Here is a 19,734-nt window from a genome sequence, read left to right as displayed (position 1 = left end):
CACAAACTTACTCAGTTTGTGCTAAAATATAGCATTAAGAACTCTAAAAGTGATTTCACTGTGGCAGATAAGAAACATGTAAAGTTGGCCAAGCATAAGAATTTAGAAGAAGGAGTTTACAAGTGGTTTGTTCAACATTGGTCTAATGGTGTTGAACAAAGGTCAGCTGCTGAAAAACTGGCACAACACATGGGCATACAGTTCCAGGAAGTGATGGGTGGCTTTGATGCTTTTGTAAATGCCATGGCATTATGAACAGGCAAACATGTGGTGAAGCACTGCGCGCCAATATTAAACAAGTTGAGCTCTTCAGAAAATACATCAATGAAGTCATTGAATCTGAGGGTCTTATTTTGTCTCAAGCTTACAATGCAAATGAGGCTGGCCTGTTCTATCGTGCTGTTTCCAAAAATACCCTTGCGAACAAACATGAGATTAGCACGCCTGGCTGTTTCAGCACTACTTTGTGTTAATGCCAATGGCACACATTGTCTCAAATCGATGGTAATCGGAAGAGCACAAAAGCCTCACGCTTTGAAGAATGTTACGAACCAGTTGCCTGTCATTATTCCATCTCAAGGAATGCCTGGTTTTCAAGTGACATTTTTTTCCCGACTAGTTTTTCACCTGAAGTGCAAAACTACCAAGAAGAGGTCCGGAAAATTTCTCCTGAAGATGTAAAAGCTGTTTTACTTCTTGATAATGCATCAGCCCATCCTAATACTGAGAAGTCGGTTAGTAGAAATGGAAGAATAAAATGTATCTTTCTTCCTCCAAACACCACTTCCATAATGCAGCCTACAGATCAAGGAGTCAATGTTGCCTGCAAGAGGTTGTATAAGAAGAAGTTTCTTGAAGAGGTTATGGTTGTCTTGGAGAACGAAAATAATCCCAAAGAAGATACAAGAGGAATCAGGACACTTCAAAATTTGCGCACATACAACATCAAGTCTGCCATCTTTAATTTTACTGCTGCTTGGAAGGAGATAAAAACTACAACATTGGCTAATGGGTGGACAAAGTTACTGAACAGAAGTGAAAAGGAATACGATTTCAGAGGTTTTGGAACCTCTGATTTCTATGAAACTTTGATGCAAACTGGTGATAATGTCAGTGAGAATAACATTGAACAATGGCTAGACATTGACGAGGGTAACCAAGGCTACTAAATTCTCTGCATGGAAGAGATTCCTGAAGATGTTCTATGGGGCAATCAGGAGGCTGACAATGAGGAAGAAGAAGAGGGGGTTCCAGCTGGTCCGAAACTATCGGTAGTAAGAGAACACATGGCTGACATCATCTTGTTCATAGGTGCATATTCAGATCCAGAGGTGATTGCTTATTATGAACATTTTTGGTAATTTCGATTGTTAATTATTAAGAAACAGTATAAAAGTAGAAAGCAACTGAAACTTGATGCTTTTTTCAAGCTCAATCCTCAGGAAAATAGTATTTACATAAAAATGTTCTCATTAAAATATATTAATACTGTACCACTGAACGTGTTTTATTTTCAATACTATTCCTAAGATTCCGGTCTTTTGATTTTAAGGACAACCCTTAGTCCCTAACAGTCCATTAAATCAAGAGTTTACTGTATTAAAAAAAAGTTGTCGGTTGTTTTATAAAGAATAAAGTACAATTTATTGAGTAAATTTTAAGCATATAATCCAGTGCTTAAAATTACTAATTTTAACCCTATATCAAAAAGTAAACTAGCACAAAATACTATGTTTGAAATTTGTCAGTCTGGTTGGCTAAATGAATAGTGCTTCCAATCTTCAACTATATAAGGTTGAAGAGCTGAAGCAATGTCTGCAGTAGGATCAGAATTCACCATATGCACAATATTTCAGGTGAAGATGAATTTTATATCTTGGCCTAAAGTGACTTAAAAAAGTTTTATATTTTTAGTCTCTAGGGTTTCTGGATCATCTAACTCTTAGCCTACACATAGAACCTATGTATAAAAAGTTTAAACTTTCGTGGAAGGGGTTTATGTAAAAAATAAAATGAATAATAACAACAAAAAAAGAATTTAGTAATATATTACCATAAACTGCAATTTCAAGCACAGCTGTACAGTCAGCTACTTAAAATTTTTATTTTAAGTAGCTGACTTAAAATAAATGAACTAAGCAAGCTGCTGCAATAAGATTTACAAATAATTATGTCAAATTACATGCAAATACATATTTGTGTAAACAGTAAGGGAGGGGGAAAGGGGAAAAAAAGCTAAAATGAAATAAAAAAGCATGCAGGAAATAACAGGCAAAAACTAAAAATACAACATACTTCCAAACAGATTGAGAGTAATTTCCCGTTCTGGAAATACTGCATCTAGTTGAAGCAGAGAATGGTGAAAGAAAAAAAAAAATTTCAAAATTACTTTTAACTATTACTTTTTTTTTTTTATTTTTTTTCCAACACTAAGATCTATTAAAAGCAGCTTCTAGTAACTCAGCAACATAATTCAGGGCAAGAAACCTCATTAAATTCACATTCTTAAAAATAATAAAAATTCAACTCAAATAAAAAGACTTGGAAATACCATATCAGTGCTGAACTACAAAATCGGCCATAAGATGAACTAAACAGGATGTCATCCAGTGCATCAAATTTTAATGGCAGAAGTAAATTATTAGAAGATGAGATACTCATTAAACACAAGTCTAATCAATCCTATATTTCACATCAGTCACTGAGCCATCATCAGGAACATAATATTAAAATTGCAAAAAAACATGTAAAAATGCACAAAACAAATGTGAAAAAATTAGACTGAAAGCCTAAGTACTATGAGGAGTGCTCTCTATGGATGTTGTTGGCTATCCTTAGCTGCGAGTGGGAAACCTAAAAATTAAAGTTTCCCAAATTTTGGGAAGTTTAATATAGCTGTATTTATTCAGATTTATTTGATTTTTTAAATCTGATGCTGGTTCTAAAAAAAAAAAAAATTTCAAATTTGTGTTTATTGTAGTGAAGGACACCAGTTTTTTTTTTTTTTTTCCCTTCATTTGCTTCTGTGCAAGGAAGGTATCAAAGGCATCATCAGCTAAGACCTGACAGACCGTACTTATGGCAGCAGATGTATTTCTTATATTCTTCTAGGTTGATGTTAGCAGGTCTTTGTCTGACCAGAACAAAGAACTTTGTAAACACCTGGAACAGAGAGAGGAGGTAGAGGATCCTTGGGAGAGCAGATGAGGGTGGAGACAACTTCAGATGTGGTTTGAATGCAGTGCAGAGATTGTACTTTTTTTTTTTTTTTTTTTTTTTAGAGTTCTGGCTATTTTTTCTGAGGTGCCCCAGATATAAGGAACATTATGGTATTATTAGTTTGCATGTTGAGAGAGAGACATGTGAGGAACAATTAATTTGTTGATCTTTTTGGCACTGTAACAACTGGACAAGAAGGTCTGGAGAATAAAGGAGAGTTCAGCATGAGTAAAACAGAGATTGGAGGCACTGTTGATAAGGATTTTGATAGCACTATATTGCTGAGATAGGGGAGGTGATGAGAAGGTTTCTGTTTGTATCTACCTGCATGGATGGGTTTTCTATAAGCTGAAAAGAAAGAATGTCATTGGGGAAATGTGATTCGAGCAGCTAGAAAAGGCAAGCTAGCATTTATATATATATATATATATATATGGGGCACCCTAGAAAAATAGCCAGTACACTAAAAATTACAATCTTTGCACTGCATTCAAACTTCATTTGAAGTTAGCTGTCCTCATCTGTTCTTCCAAGGATCCTCTCCCTCTGTTCCAAGTGTTCACAAAGTTCCTTGTTCTTTCAATTTATCATATTATGATCAAACTGGGAGAGCTACTAACATCTGCCTAGAAAAACATAAGAAATACATCTGTTGCTATAAGTATGGTCAGTCAGGTCTTCCCAAGATTTAGGAAACTAATTCTTATGTCTGCCTGATAGCACCCATAGAAGGAAGAACTTTAGGCCTTCAGTCTAACTTTTTTCACTTATCATTTTGTTCATTTTATGTGTGTTTTTATAATTTTATATTGTTTCTTTGATGATGTCTCAGTGATTTGCGATGATATATAGGACCAATTAAACTTGTGTTTAATTATTTATATATCTGTATTCATTTTCATGAAATCTAATAATGAATTTAAAGTAGCATTTAAGTGTCTAAATCAGGGGTCGGCAACCTTTCAGGCTGCAAGCGTTTAAGAGAAAATAGTAAATGAAATAAATACTTAAGTTATCAATTTTTATTATATCAGCCTTAAAAAACACAGAAATATTTAAAGTACTAGATATGAAACAATGAAAAATTATTATGTAAAAACAAAGTAATATAGTTTATGCATATGTGTGTCTTCCTGCTTAATGTGACTTTTGTGATTGTTTTCCCTTAGCCAAATTATCTATATCCACTTTAATTTATTAATTTGATTTTTTCTAAGTTCACAGTTCAAATCCTTGTATCGACTTTCATGTTCATTCTTGATGTCCAATATTATATTATTTCATAACAGCAATACTTTTATGACAAATAAGACAAAGGGGCTTACCCCCCATTTTCAATAAAGAAGTACTTGCTGTTCCATTCATCATTAAACCTTCTTCTTTCACCTGCAATTTTACGTTTTCTTGAACCCATTTTCAAAATTATTTTTAACAAACGTATATCTTCTGAAAATAATAGTTGATGTTATTGAATTATATTAAAAGACAGACTAGGGAATGTGACTGCAAAAGTGCGCCAAAATCTCGGTTGCCATCGTGTGAAGTCCCTTTTGTTATTCCCACTCATGGTAATTTTTTTTGTACTCATTAATTTTTCTGATGTTGACGATGGTTAAAAATACATATTTCCAGGCTGGCAATAATAAGGAAATCGAGTCTTTTTCAGGCAATGCATGGCAAAACCGCTTCACCGAATTTTCCAATTTGCTATACTCTCTGCCTATGTGTCTTCTACACTACATCCAGATAAATTGTTTAGATACCTAAACAATTTATCTGGACTGACATTCCTATGAATAATCAAACAATATATTATTATTATATCGGCATCTCCATGGGGATCAGAAGATTCATTGTGGGTTTGGTTTGGTTTATAGTTCATTTGGCACAAAAACTACAAAAGTCATATTGTGCAATACTAAAGGTTACAACATTAGCATTTACAGAAAATTTAAAAACAATATGTCTGTACAAGAATCTAGTTTCACAAAGCAGCATCTCTAGGTAAACGGAACTGCTGCAGAAGGCACAGCAACACACAAGGTCAGAGGTTATTACAGTAGTGCAAAAATAGTTAACAATATAAGTTAATACATAATATATGAAACACTAAGCCAAGGAATGCGGTATCTACATATGTGTAAAATTATAATAGATGCCTTTATAGCAGTACAAAAATAGGCAAAAAGGGATTATTATACAATATGCATGCATGAAAATTAAATTTAACAATGCAGTAGAAACAGAATTTAGAATACATATAAACAGAATTACTAGAAAGTACACAAATAGGTAAGATATCCTACATGATTATTCGAAAAATAAAGTAGTAAATAAGATGCATACACAAAATGTATGTTAAGTGATGCAGTATCTACATATAAACAAAATAACTGCAGAGGTTTCAGCAGTACATAAATAGATAACTATAGGTTAACATATGTATATACAAAACAAGTCAAGGAAAGCAGTGTCTACATCTAGTAAGATTACAACAAACATTATTATACTAATATTTAAAGAGCCAGAAAGGAATTATTATACAGCACTGATGCATAAAATTTAAGTCTAGCATTATGGTATTTACATATTAACAAAATTACAGCAGGGTGATACAAATATACAAGATCAAGGCCCATGGTAATACATAATTGGTCAGATTTAACCTAATGAATAATATATATGTATAAAAGTTAAGTTAAGCAAAAAAAAAAAGTATTTGCAAATAAACAAATTTATAGTCAAATGGGTTTGTACAAATTAATTCTTTCTAAAAAATTAAAAACCTCGTGCAATTTGCCTGAGACTGATAACATTTCCCTGAGCGTATATGGCTTGGTTAGATAGGTGAAAATTTCATTCCTCTCTCGTGTAAAATTTTGACAATCTACAAGAATATGATGAATAGTGAGATGAGTGTTGCATTTTTCAAATATGGGAGGGTCATCAGCTCTCAGTAAATGAGAATGCATAAGGTGACTGTGACCTATGCGTAGCCTAGCAAGGACAAGGCAAGTTTTTAATTTTTTAGAAAGAATTAATTTGTACAAACCCATTTGACTATAAATTTGTTTATTTGCAAATACTTTTTTTTTTTGCTTAACTTAACTCCTCCCTTCTCTTTGACTAGAATGCCAGTGTTTAATTTCAGGTTTAATGTTATATAATTTGTTTGTTGATGGTTCTTGCCATGTTAACTCCCACTGAGCAATTAGCTTTGATCTTATAAGTTGTCTGTAGTCTGTGTATGGAACTGTCAAATAGTATGTGGAGAAGGTACGGGCTGATTTAGCATCCTGTACCTTCCCACATAGGAAATGAGGAATGAAAATCAAAGGAAATGAGGCTGCATCTGCAGCCTCATTTCCTTTGATTCCGATGTGGCTGGGAATCCAGCAGAACTGAACATCAAAATTAAGGATTTTCATTTTGTGAAGCAGGTGTAGCACTTCATAAAGTACTGGATGAGGATTACACATAGGAGAGGAGATAGCCTGTAAAAGAGCTCAATGAGTCTGTATAAATTATACACTTTTGGTAGCAGTTTTCTTTTATATGCATAAGTGAAAGCTGAATGGCATGTAACTCTGCTGCATAATTACTGCAGTCTGGTGGGATCTGATTTGAAATAATAATGTCAGGAAAAACAGCAGCACAGCCAACAGAGGTGTTAGCTCTTGAACCATCAATATAGATGGGTAAAAAATCAGCGTTTGCTGCTCTGTGTGCATTAAACAATTGTAGGTAAATGGATGATGGGGTATAAGATTTCTGTAGCTGACAAAGTGAGAGGTTGCAGGATGGTGTGCAAACCTGCCATGGAGGAATGTTTTATGTTTAGTGTAGCTAATGTTGTCAACATTTATACTAACAGCTTGCACAGTTTCTTTAATATGCATACCAAAAGGATGTATAACAGTTTGATGTGTGTGATATTGAGCTTCCCAATGCAGAGAGAAGATACTATTCCATGTAGGGTGATCTGGGAGAGATTTTATTTTTAGGGTGTAATTAAGAGACAACTGTTTCTGTCGAAGTGATAAAGCCGGTTCATTTGCTTCTACATAGACTTGGAGTAGGTGAGGTGCGAAAGGCACCAGTAGCTATCCGTATACCCTGATGATGGATGGAATCCAATCATCGCATGTTACTCTGTCTTGTCGAACCATAGACTTGGGACCCATAATCTAGCTTTGAACGTATAAGTGCACAATTAAGATGGAGCAACGACGCTCAATCAGCACCTCACCCAGTAGAGGAGAGAGTGCGAAGGAGGTTCAAAGTTCTTTTGCACTTTTCTCTTAGTTGACGAATGTGTGCTAGAAATGTGAGTTTCCTGTCAAAAATGAGTCCTAAGAACTTGGTTTCTGTAGTTACTGGAATAACAGTAGGTCCCATTCTTAGTTCAGGATCTGGGTGATGAGTGCGTTTCCGACAGAAGTGTACACAGACACTTTTTTCTGTCGAAAACCTAAACCCATTATTAAGAGCCCACAGAGAGACATGATCAATTGCTTGCTGAAGTTGTCTTTCAATTAGCCTCATGTTACGTGAGTGACAGTAAATTGTGAAGTCATCAACATATAGAGCATTGTCTACAGTGGGAGGAAGCTGTTCAATGATTGAGTTGATTTTAATAGCAAAAAGGGCTACACTTAAAACAGAGCCTTGTGGAACACCTTGTTCTTCAAGATATGGTCGAGATATCATACTTCCCACTCTGACTTGGAAATTTCGCCTGGACAGAAAGTTTTTAATAAATATAGGGAGGTATCCTTTGAGACCTAGGTTATAGAGGTCTTTTAATATGCCATATCTCCAGGTTGTGTCATAAGCTTTTTCCATGTCAAAAAAAAAACCGAGACAAGATGTTCTTGCTTCAGAAATGCATCTCTTATACAGGGTGTTCGGGATAAATTTGACATATTTATAATTAATTATATTTTTCCGTAAGTTACATGTATTAACACACACTTCTCTTCATTTAAAAGGTTGGACCCTTCTTCATTCATATACAAGATTTCAGAAAGGATGGATAGCTGGAACCCACCTGAATCATGGAAGAGAATAACTTGTATCATGATGATTCGTGCCGGCCATCAAAATAAGGATATTTCGACTGCTGCCCAATGCTCCCTGAATACAGTAAAAACAATCAGGCATGAACTAGAGACTTGCAATGGTGACTACGAGGATGTAGCAAGAAGAAAGATCCCTAGCAGACGATCTGATTGCGTTCGTACAGCAGAATTCCTCGCAAATCTGCAGGAACAGGTGTTGAAGAACCCTGGCATTGGAATTCGGGCTTTGTCACGTGAAATGAATGTTGCAGCCTCTACTATGAAGCTTGCACTCAATGAAGACCTCCGCTACTACTCATACAAGCGCCGCAAAGGTCAGCTGCTTACAGAAAAGGCCCGTGAAAAATGTTTGATAAACGCGAAGAAACTTCTAAGCAGAGTGAAACATCCTGCGGAACCACAAACAATCTGGTTCTTTTCCGATGAGAAAAACTTTTGCCAGGATCAAAAACACAACACACAGAATAACAGATGGCTTGCATACAGTACAAAGGACATTCCTCGTGTAATGCAGACTAAATTTCCCCAAACTGTGATGGTTTTCGGATGTGTATCCTCTGAAGGCAATGTGATGCCTCCGCATTTTTTCCAAGAGGGCCTCAGGTTGACTTCAGATGGCTACGTGGAGTTGCTAAACACTGTAGTCAAGCCCTGGATAACAAGGGTAGCCAATGGTAGGCCGTATGTATGGCAGCAGGATTCGGCCCCTTGCCACACCTCTGGGAAAAGTCAAAAATGGTTGTCTGAAAATTTCTACGACTTCACCAGTCCAAATGTTTGGCCTCCAAACTCCCCAGACCTTAACCCCATGGATTATTTTGTATGGGGCGCAGTTGAAAAAGACACCAATCGCACTTCCAGTAATACAAAAGCCCAGTTAATGGATAAAATTAAAACAGTTTTTGCAGCCCTTCCCAGGGAGACTGTAGCATCAGCTTGTTCGAGGTTCCGAAGCAGGATTGAAGCTGTGATCGATGCTAATGGTGGTTATTTTGAGTAAATCTTGTTGATAGTATTGTAATTAACTCTGCCTGTAATGTTTTTTGTCAATTCATTAAATTTAATAGATACAAAGAAGATTTTCTTTTTCCTTACGAAACTGTCAAATTTATCCCGAACACCCTGTACAAGTTTCTAACCGAACTAAATGGCCTAAAGTTGATCGATGTCTATGGAAACCACATTGTGTATTAGAAAGAAGACTGTTGCTTTCTAAATACCAGAGAAGTCTGGCATTAACCATTTTCTCTAGTATCTTACAAAAAAAAGCTGGCCAGAGCAATAGGTCGATAATTATTTGCTTGCGCTGGTTCTTTTCCTGGTTTTGGGATAGCAATGACAATTGACTTATGCCAAGAATTTGGAAACTTTTCCTCTGCAAGTATTTTATTGTATAATAAGAGAAGATCCATAGATGATGATGGTAGATGTTTTATCATTTCATAATGGATGTCATCAGGTCCTACTGCACTAGGGTGAGATTGTAGGAGAGCTCTTTTTAGTTCTTCCTTGACAAATGGCTGAAAAATGTTGGTGGAAAAATTGAGCCTCTGTTTCTCTTGCTGCTCTTTCAATATTAAAAATTCCAGAGAATATGAAGCTGTTGCTGAGATTTTAGCAAAAGTTTCTCCCAAAGTATCTGTAATAGCTTTGGGATCAGCAAGACCACTTCCATTATAGTCTAAGGTTGACAAACAATGTGTACTATATCTGCCTTTCATTTTCCGGATTTTATCCTATACAATTTTTGGACTGGTCATTTGATTAATTGATGTAGTAAATTGGATCCATGATTGTTTTTGACTCTGACGTCTTACAAAACGTGCTTTGGCTTGAGCACACTTGAAAGTTATTAAATTTGATGTAGTAGGGTATCTACGAAATATGCTCCATGTTCTGTGTTGATCTTTTTTGGCTGCCTGACATTCTGAGTTCTACCAAGGCTTTGGATAGACTGGAAATCAAGATGATGTTTTTGGGATGGAGGTTGTTGCTGCCTGGACAATGCATTCTGTTATATATTTTACAGCTTCATTGATAGGTGTTTGACTGATGGCATCAGCATTAAATTTTACAAGATGAGAGAAAGTGTTCCAGTCAGCCTGGTCCATTTTCCATATAGGTATTCCTGTGAAGACATTGTACAAAGAACAGCAAAGTGATCACTTCCATATATGTTCTCTTCAACATCCCACATGAGCAGTGGAAGGGGAACAGATTGTAAGATCAATTGCAGAATATGAACGGATAGGCATATGGAAGAAAGTATTGAGTTTATTATTTAGAAGGGAAAGGTTATTATTATCAAGCATTTTTTCAATGATTCGACCTCGTCTATTAGTATTGGCACTACTCCAAAGAATATTGTGATCGTTAGAGTCATCCATCAAAAGTATGGGTTCAGGCAGTTGTGAGATAAGGTTATCAAGATCAATTTCATTTAACTCAGCATTTGGTGGTAAATAAATTGAACAGACTGTAATAAGGAATCCCACAGAGAAGCGAATCGCTACTGCTTCCAGAAAAGTATTAAGTTGGACCTGATGGAAAGGAGTATGACTGCCCACTAGGATAGCTACTCCTCCATGAGCAGGTCCATCTCCAGTTCTATTCTTACGTACAACAGTGAAATTCCTAAAGGTACGGTCCTCGTTGGGTCTTGAGTAAGTTTCCTGTAGACAGAAACAGAAAGGTTTGTGTTTCTGCATCAACATCTTGATATCATCAATATTCTGTTGGATCCCATGACACTTCCACCATTGTAAAAATTTTCCTATTGTTTTGATTTTATTGACTTGTCTGGCTTTCGAGAGGTTGAGGGCTTACCTTTGCCAGATTTATATTTATCCACTGTTTTAGGGATGTATGGATGGCCAGTGTCCATCTCTTCCTCTGGTAGAGTGTTCAAAACATCAAATGTGTTAGGGTCAGTTGGTATGCTAAGTTTGCTTTCAGTGGGTATCGAGGTATCCATTTTTTCTGTGCAAGTGTCTGGTGGTTTTTCTTTGAGTGAAGTCTCCACCATAATTTTTTTGACAGATGAGTTTTCATTGAATGGGACCATTTTTGAAGTTGTCTCTGGAGTAAGGCCATAGGTCTTGTGATTAATGCGCTCGACAGAGAAGCACTCACGATTGTAAAGTTCAGGTATGAAGAAATTATCAAATGGTGGAATAGACATACATGTTTGAATTGCTGTTGGCACTTTTTTAATTGTTACTTTTTCAGTATAAGAGGATCGTAGAACAGGTGTAATGGTGGCTAGCTTTCTTTTTGCATCCTGATATGTTATGTTTTGTTCTGTTTTTATTTTTTGTATCTCTTTTTCATCTTTCCATTTCTGACCTGCACGAGAGTATGCTGGATGATCTCCCCGACAGTTGACGCATTTAGCTTTTTTTTTCACAGCAAGATTTATTTTCATGTTCTTTACTACCACATCGAGCACAGGTAGTAGAACCATGGCAAGTAGTTTGGGCATGTCCATATCTTTGACATTTAAAGCATCTCAGTGGGTTAGGGATGTACATTATAACAGGACAGCTGAGATACCCTACTTTTACAGATGTCGGAGGCCTAGGTGTATCAAAAGTAAGGATGATGTTCTTGGTTGAGACCAGGCGATCATCCCTGCGTGTCAGGATGCACCTCACACCCATTACTCACTCCTTGATCTTTAAGTTCTGAATATATCTCCTCATCAGGAACCTCAAGGAGATCCCATTCTCATATCACTCCTCTACTGGAATTGAGTGTTCTGTGAGGTGTTACTGCAATTTGTATTCCACCTATTGTCGTTGCTCTCAGTAGTTTTTCGGAATGTTGTTTGCACATTGTTTTCACGAGGATATCACCAGAACGCAATTTCTTGACATTTTTGGGAGGTCCTGCCAGTCCTCCTAAACCTTTTTGGATAAAGAAGGGTGACATTTTCCCATTTGGTTTTTCACCTGTTGCATGAATGATTAAAAAGGTTGGTACATTTTTGTTAGTATCCGATATCTTTTGTTTTTACTTCTGTTTCCATATACCGTGTCTATATTATCAGTACTTTGTTAGGGTCCCTGAAACATTTGAGGATGAATTCATATTTAAGGAATTTTTAATTCGGCACCAGAGCTTCCCACCCGCCATGGAGCCACACATGGATGCCCACTACCCAGCAAGCAAAGACTGCACTCAGGAGTGGAACACCAGGGCTACCCTGGACACTATACCGGCACTGCAGCAGGTCTAGGATCCTGACCCTGGCCCATCAGGTGAGAGACTTGCTGCAACACTGTTGACCCTTGCAGGTAAGCCTGATATCACTCCTCTATCGATTGATCCTGGCTGGGCCATCCAGGACCACCCGTCTTGCCAAAGCAGGGGCCAAAGTAGTGCAAGACTACGAGGATCCTCCTTTCCGGATGTCCACGGGTCGCACTGCACGGCAAACACGGTGGCAGGGCGTTGGATCCCAGTGATGGTGGTATGGAAAAAGAATAGTGAAAAAGACTCAGGAGAAGTAGAGCAAAGAATACAGGAAGAAAAGCAAAGAAAACGAGGAAGAATGAAAAGGGCCAGTACATACCATCACTGGGAGGTCCCCCTCCACCACGAACAGGTGCCTCACATGGAGGGGACTCATTGTGGAAGATCCACTTATTCACACAACAGCTATCATACTTGTCCTTAAACTCATTCACTGATGAAGCATCCATAAACATCTCTGGAAAACCATTCCACCCATTCACCACTCTCCAACCAAAAAACCTAGTCTAAAATCACCTTACTAGCCATTATGGATCAAATACGTATCCTCATATGCTTCGTATCCATCATATATTTCAATGTAATATCAATGGTATTACAATTTTAATATGCACTTCACATCCATGATAACCTTAACATCTATAGACATCTTGGTCGGTAGCGTGGTTAATACCCCTGCTAATTGCACACTTCCACAACTTCCACTGGTAATCCCTTATTCTTTCTCTTCTTGCCATGTACTGAAAAATAACTTAAGTGCCAATCCTATAAAACTCCATTAATAGCTTAAATGCTTCTGTCATGTCTCTTCTTTTTTGTCTATCAGCTAATTTTTGAGGCCTACAGACCATCAATCTATTCTCATAGGGAGCATTCCAGAGACTTGCCACAATCTTTGCCACTCACTTCTGGATCCTCTCCATAACTTCATCACCACGGAATCCAGGAGTCCAGATGTGACTTTATTAATGCCTTGTATAGGGGAACAATAACCTCGCTATCCCAGCTTGTTAGAGTGTTCTTCAATAACCATGTAAACGGATGTGCTGTTGGTTACCCCTAAACTGATTCCACAGATCTGCAACAATCTTTAGCACTTGCCTCTAAATTCTCTCCACAACTTCTTCATCACCACGAAATTCAAGTCCAGATCTGTGAGCAGTAGTCCAGATGAGGACAAGTTGTCTTTCAACGCCTTTGTCCACAATCACACCCAAGTCCCTGGCCTCATCAATTTCCTGCAGTTCAGTTCCATCAATATAGTACACAGTTTCTGATCCCTTCATAAAGTGCATAACCTTGCACTTGGCCAAGTTAAACTGGCAGTCATTTACTTATGTCCATACTGCTAATCTATTTATGTTTTCCTGTAGGATCTTTGCATCACCATTTACCACTGCTCTTCCCAGTTTAGCATCACAGCAAACAAATCAGCATTTCCTGTCAAATCATTTCCTATATCATTGATATACAAATTAAACAACAGCCCAAGTGACAAGTACTGTACACCACTGGTCGCTTGCCATCTGATGGACTCAACTCCTCCATAAACCATCCTCTAATCCAAATCATCAGATTCATGTCATTCCCATTTGCTCCAATTTATGCAATAGCGTTCTATGTGGAATCTTGACAAATGATTTGCATAGTCTAGCAATATCAATGAGTAGCCATTTCCTTTATCCAACTCTGCTCACTTGATTATAAAAAGACAAGACCTACCCTTCACAAAACCATGTTGTTCCTTATAGAGTATCATATTCCTGTCCACCCAAGTCCTGAATTCTGTCTTTCACCAATTTCTCCAATACCTTAACCACCATCCTGATTGGCCTATAATTTGCTCTTAGATCTTAAGTCCTTTTATGCAATGGGACTATTTTGCCCTCTTTCCACTTCATTGGCACCTTCTGACTACTGAAGCTTAAATTAAACAGCTTGGTCAGAGAGGTTGATAATTCTCTTGGACATTCTTGTAATACATGGATCAATATGCCACCTCATTCCATAGCTGTGTTAGTATTGTGTTTCTGCAATATTTTAAGCACCTCCATTTCTTCAACCTCAATTTTCCTATCAATCAATGTCACATCTGGCACTGCAATGTCACCACCTAGATAGTACATCCCTGCAAAATGCTCACTCAGTAATTCAATTATTTGGTTTGGTTTCATAACTTCCCCACCAACTTAAAAAACTAGTTTAAACACTGTTATATACTGCTAGTTTTATGTTTTGATTAATTTCTCTCTTATTCCATATAAATTTAATCAGCTGGCTACCAAAAGAACTGTTAATAGCCAGTTGAATAAATTTATATAGAATAAGAAGTGTGAAGTATCTTCACAAATTGCTTTAGTATCCCATAATGCGAGGTACATGCACACACCCTTTCAGATGTGTTTAATACTATGCATTATGCGAAGGGCCACTATTCAGACCGATTTCAACCTTTAGTCTCATCAGTGGGAGCCAAACCCAGAAGAGATACCATTGAAGTAATGCATATATTATCCATATATATACACACATAGTCAAAAGGTGTCACACCTTATTATTAAAATAAAGTCATTAGTCAATGAAGTCAACCATTATTCAATCAAGTGAAATCAATGAAGCCATTAGCCTCTATACACAATTAGCCCAGTCATGAAAATAATTCATGTGCAACCATTGTTTGCTTACACTTGGAGAAAGGGTTAAACTAAGAATATACATTTCTTGGCATCTTTAATTTATAGTATAACCAAGTGAAATAACTTTCAACATCTGCCTCTAATCCAGAGTATTTCAATAATAAGTTGTGACACTTTTTTGACAACTTGTATTTGGATAATATATGACTTCTGCATTACTTTAATCTTGTTATCCTTTCTGGGTCTGGCTCCCTACTGACAGTAGCTTGCTTCCAGAGGAGCAGAGAGATTCTGTTCAGTGGCTAGTTTCTGCCTGTCACTGAGTGGAGTCACCACTGAATTTCCATGTCCTCGATTGATTCAGGTCAGGTGTGGTGAGTTAGTGTGGTGGATGTTGACAATGTCAAGTTCTTTCCTAAATCCTCGTTTTTAATATGATATTGCCATTGATGACATCTGTTCATGCCTCTAATCTTTCTCAGGACTTTCATATCTGCGGTCTCTAGTCTTTGGTCAAGTGTTTTACTTCTGACCCAGCTCTCAGATCCATAAGTTAAAACTGGTTTGAACACTGTCTTGTATACAGCTAATTTAGTGTTCCGACTGATTTCTCTCTTATTCCATATCAATTTATTCAATTGATTTCCCACCATACTAGCTTTGCTGATTCTGTTGTCTATTTCCATATTTAATTTACCATCTTCAGTAAAAATCGTGACTAGGTAGATGAAATGTTTTACTTGTTCCACAGGTTCTCCATTCACAACACAGTTGACATTTTCAACAATTCTACCTATTTTCATTCTCTTTGTCTTTTTAATGCAGACCTTCATACCATATCTATTACAACAGTTATTCAATTTAGTCAAGGAATCTTGCAAACTTGTAATGGATTTATTTAGAAGTATAACATTGTCCGCATAAAGCAAAGAGCTGACATTAACATCTCCAATTCTGATATCATGTTTAATACCGCTTTCCTTCATAATGTGATCCATATAGATAATGCACATCCTTGTCTCACATCAGATTTAACAATAAACCAACTTCCTGTACTTACTTCAATTCTAACTGCTGACTTGCAACTCAAATAAAGACTAAGTATTGCTTGATATACTGCCCCATTGACACCCTATAACTGTAGTGTATTGAATAGCTTCTCTCTTGGCACCTTGTCATATGCCTTTTCCAGATTGACAAAACTTAAATACAGATCTTTGTTATATTCCCATGCTTTCTAAACTACAAGGGCTGTTCAATAAGTAATAAGACTAATTTTACTGTGGCAAAACCACTCATCACAATATTAATTTCTGTGGAATAAAGAAATGTTGATGTCTGTATTAACAAAAGAATTTGATAGATGGCATATACGGGCTGATGTGCCAGAGTGTCACGTGAATAAACGCAAGCTTGTTTTGGCGTACCTATGAGCTGCGACCACTCGAAATGCTACGAGCCGCATTCCATTTTGACGATGGAAGGACGCTTCCATCGTCGAAATGGAAGCGTCCTTGGAACAGCATTATGTGATTAAATTTTGTGTGCATTTGCAAAAATCGACATCGGACACTTTTAGCATGATACGCGAAGCTTTCCACGATGAAGCAATGTTGAGGGCAAGTATTTTTCGCTGGCATAAAACTTTTAAGGAAGGAAGGCAAAATGTGGAAGATCTTGCACGAGAGGCAAGACCTTCAACATCCATCACAGAGACAATGATCAACACAGCAGTGATTATCATCAAGGAGGATCGCAGAATTGCAGTATGCCAGCTGCATGTTGTCCTGAATATTTCTGTGGGAAGTGTTCACTCAATCATGGCTGAACATTTGGGACTGAAACATGTTTGCACCCGATGGATTCCCAAACTCTTGACACTGGAGCAAATGCAGCATCGAGTGGATGTGTGCACAGAATGGAAAGAAAGACTGGAACAAGAAGGTGACAATTCTTAAAACACATCATTACAGCAGATGAAGCTTGGCTGTATCACTATGACCCTACAATGAAACAACAAAGCAGTGAATGGAAGCATCCATCTTCGCCTACCCCCCAAGAAAGCAAAAACTGTAAAATTGGGTGGTAAAGTTATGACCATAATGTTTTTTTGACTATGAAGGCATTGTTTACCAACACGCTGTAGAACCCGGGAATACTGTAAACGGCTCATACTATGCGGATGTTTTACGGACAATGGTACAGCATGTCAAAAGGGAGCGTCCATTGCTGAAGAATGGCTTCTTATTGCACCACGATAATGCAAGGCCACATATTGCTGGTGGTGTAATGGACGTTTTGCAGAAGAACAACATAGATATCCTAACCACACCCACCATACAGTCCTGATCGCGCACCGTGCGATTTCTGGCTGTTTCCTCAGCTCAAGAAACCACTAAGAGGCCGCCATTTCGAAAGCAACAAAGCATGTGTAAAAGTTGCGGAGGCGGTTTTGAAAGAACTCTCAAAAAAACGGACTTTTACATGTGTTTAAGAAGTGGAAGCAATGTTGGGACAAATGCATCACTTCTCACAGTAGTTACTTCGAAAAAGACCATGTAAATTATGATGATTAAAGGTAATCTGTTTTCTGTATAAATATAGTCTTATAACATATTGAACAGCCTACTATTTGTCGTAAAGTAAAGATCTGATCCTGACAGCCTTTATTTGGCCTAAATCCAGCTTGTTCTTCACCAAGCTTTTCTTCCACAATTCTTCTCAACCGTTTCTCAAGTATACTTCTATAGATCTTGCAGGAACACTCAGTAGGGAAAAACCTCTGTAATTCTTACATTCAGTTTTATTTCCCTTTTTATATATGGGTACTATTAGAGCTCTACACCAATCATTGGGAATTCGTCTCTCTGTCCAGGCTTTCTGAATTATGTAGTGCAGCCACTGTAAGACTTTTATACCACCATACTTCAGCATTTCTGGTGGAATATCATCTACTCCTGCTGCCTTTGATGGCTTTTTCTACTTCAAGTATGGATATGTATTCCTGACTGTATGCCTGTTGAGTGTTTTTTACCACTGTGCTCTCACTGCTTGTTTCATTTAGCAATTTTTCGATAATTACTCCATACTTCAAGGATATCTTTTTCTCCCATTTTCATGTCTGCTTTAATATCTCTAACTCCTTTTACAGCACCTTCCTCCATTTCTAAGCTTCTTCAACAACCTCCAGAATATCTTACCACCTTCTTGATATTTATTTTCTATGTTCTTGCCAAAGTCTTCCCATGACTTTTGTTTAGCTAGTTTTACAGTGTTTAGCATTCTTGCATTTGTCTCCATATTCTCTAAGACCATGAGCTTATTTGCCAGAAACGTTTGATATGCTTTCTTCTTTTCCTTCACTGCCTCTTTAACTTCCTGTGTCCACCATGGAGTTCTGATTTTTCTATCCTTTCAGACAACCTCACCACATGCCTCTCTGGCTGAATCAATCATGGTTTTCTTCAAGGCTTGCCACTAAATCTCCAAAGTTTGGTTCCTGTTTCATTTTTTTTTTCAATAATCTTTGTGTATTTTAGTCTACAGTTCACATATGAGAGCTGCTCAACTTTTATTCGTTTTAAAACTTTCTTGCATGTTATTCTTTTCAATATGAAATTCAATTTTATACTACTCAATACTAAATAGTGATCGCTGCCAATTTCAAATCCTCTGTACACTCTGGTGTCCTGTACCAGGGAGAAAACATCACTATCAACAATAACATAGTCAATGAGACTGTTCTTATTCCTTGCCTCTTCTCTCCATGTGAATTTGTGCACATTTTTATGTTGGAACATGGTGTTAGTAATGACCAGTCCATGTCCTGAGCAGAAATCCAACAGGTATTTGCCATTATTATTAGCTTTGCTCTTTTCTCCAAATTTTCCCAAAATATTTTTGTATGTCTGACAATCATTTCCTACTCTGCTATTTAGATCCCCAACAAGGACCAACTTTTCCTTTTTCATTGTGGTAGTTGCTTTTTCTAAAGCATCAAAAAATTCCTCCACTTCTACCTTGGTAGAACCTTCTGTGGGACCATAGGCACAAATAAGTCTCATTGTCCAATTCCCCATTTTGATATTTGCCCACATCACTCTACTTGAGACTGCCTGCCATTCAAGAAGATTAGCCTCGTATTTTGTGTCGAATACTATGGCTACTCCTTCTTTTCCCTGATTGTCATTTCCTGAATATAACATTTTGTATTTATTGCTCAGAAAGATCTCACCAGTTTTTGTCCTTTTTGTTTCAGTCACCACTATTATGTCGATCTGGTACTTATCTAATTCCTCAGCTAGTTCCATTTCTTTGCCATTCAGGCTTCTTATGTTGATAGTACCGATCTTTAACTCTGGTGATGTTGAGTTGGGGTTTGTTTTCAGATTTGTTCCAGGAACTGACTTTTCGCTGTTCGCCCTGGTTCCCTGGCGAAAACAACGGGGGCCTTGTTTAACCGGGCGACCCCAGCCGGCATGAAATTTTGTCATGTTGTACCATCATTTTTTATTTTGGTTTAACCAATAAGAATACAATTTGGT

General features: G+C 37.3%; 1 protein-coding gene across 4 annotated transcripts in view; it reads right to left on the bottom strand.

The window, feature by feature from the left end:
* The window catches only part of LOC150109823 (SLIT-ROBO Rho GTPase-activating protein 1-like), a 564,129-nt gene that overhangs the window by 51,772 nt on the left and 492,623 nt on the right, over positions 1 to 19,734 (bottom strand). For all 4 annotated transcript variants that reach the window (XM_090396844.1, XM_090396869.1, XM_090396853.1 and 1 more), the window contains one exon: positions 2,296 to 2,340. In XM_090396844.1, coding sequence (XP_090252970.1) covers positions 2,296 to 2,340 — 45 coding nt within the window. The remainder of the gene's footprint in view (positions 1 to 2,295; positions 2,341 to 19,734) is intronic.

The sequence above is a fragment of the Typopeltis vanoorti genome, chromosome 1, assembly GCF_054136105.1.
Source record: "Typopeltis vanoorti isolate ZY-2024b chromosome 1, IOZ_Tvanoo_1.0, whole genome shotgun sequence".
Lineage (NCBI taxonomy): Eukaryota > Metazoa > Arthropoda > Arachnida > Uropygi > Thelyphonidae > Typopeltis > Typopeltis vanoorti.
The sequence above is the reverse complement of the archived record's forward strand: the minus strand, read 5'-3'. Positions and strand labels throughout refer to the sequence as shown.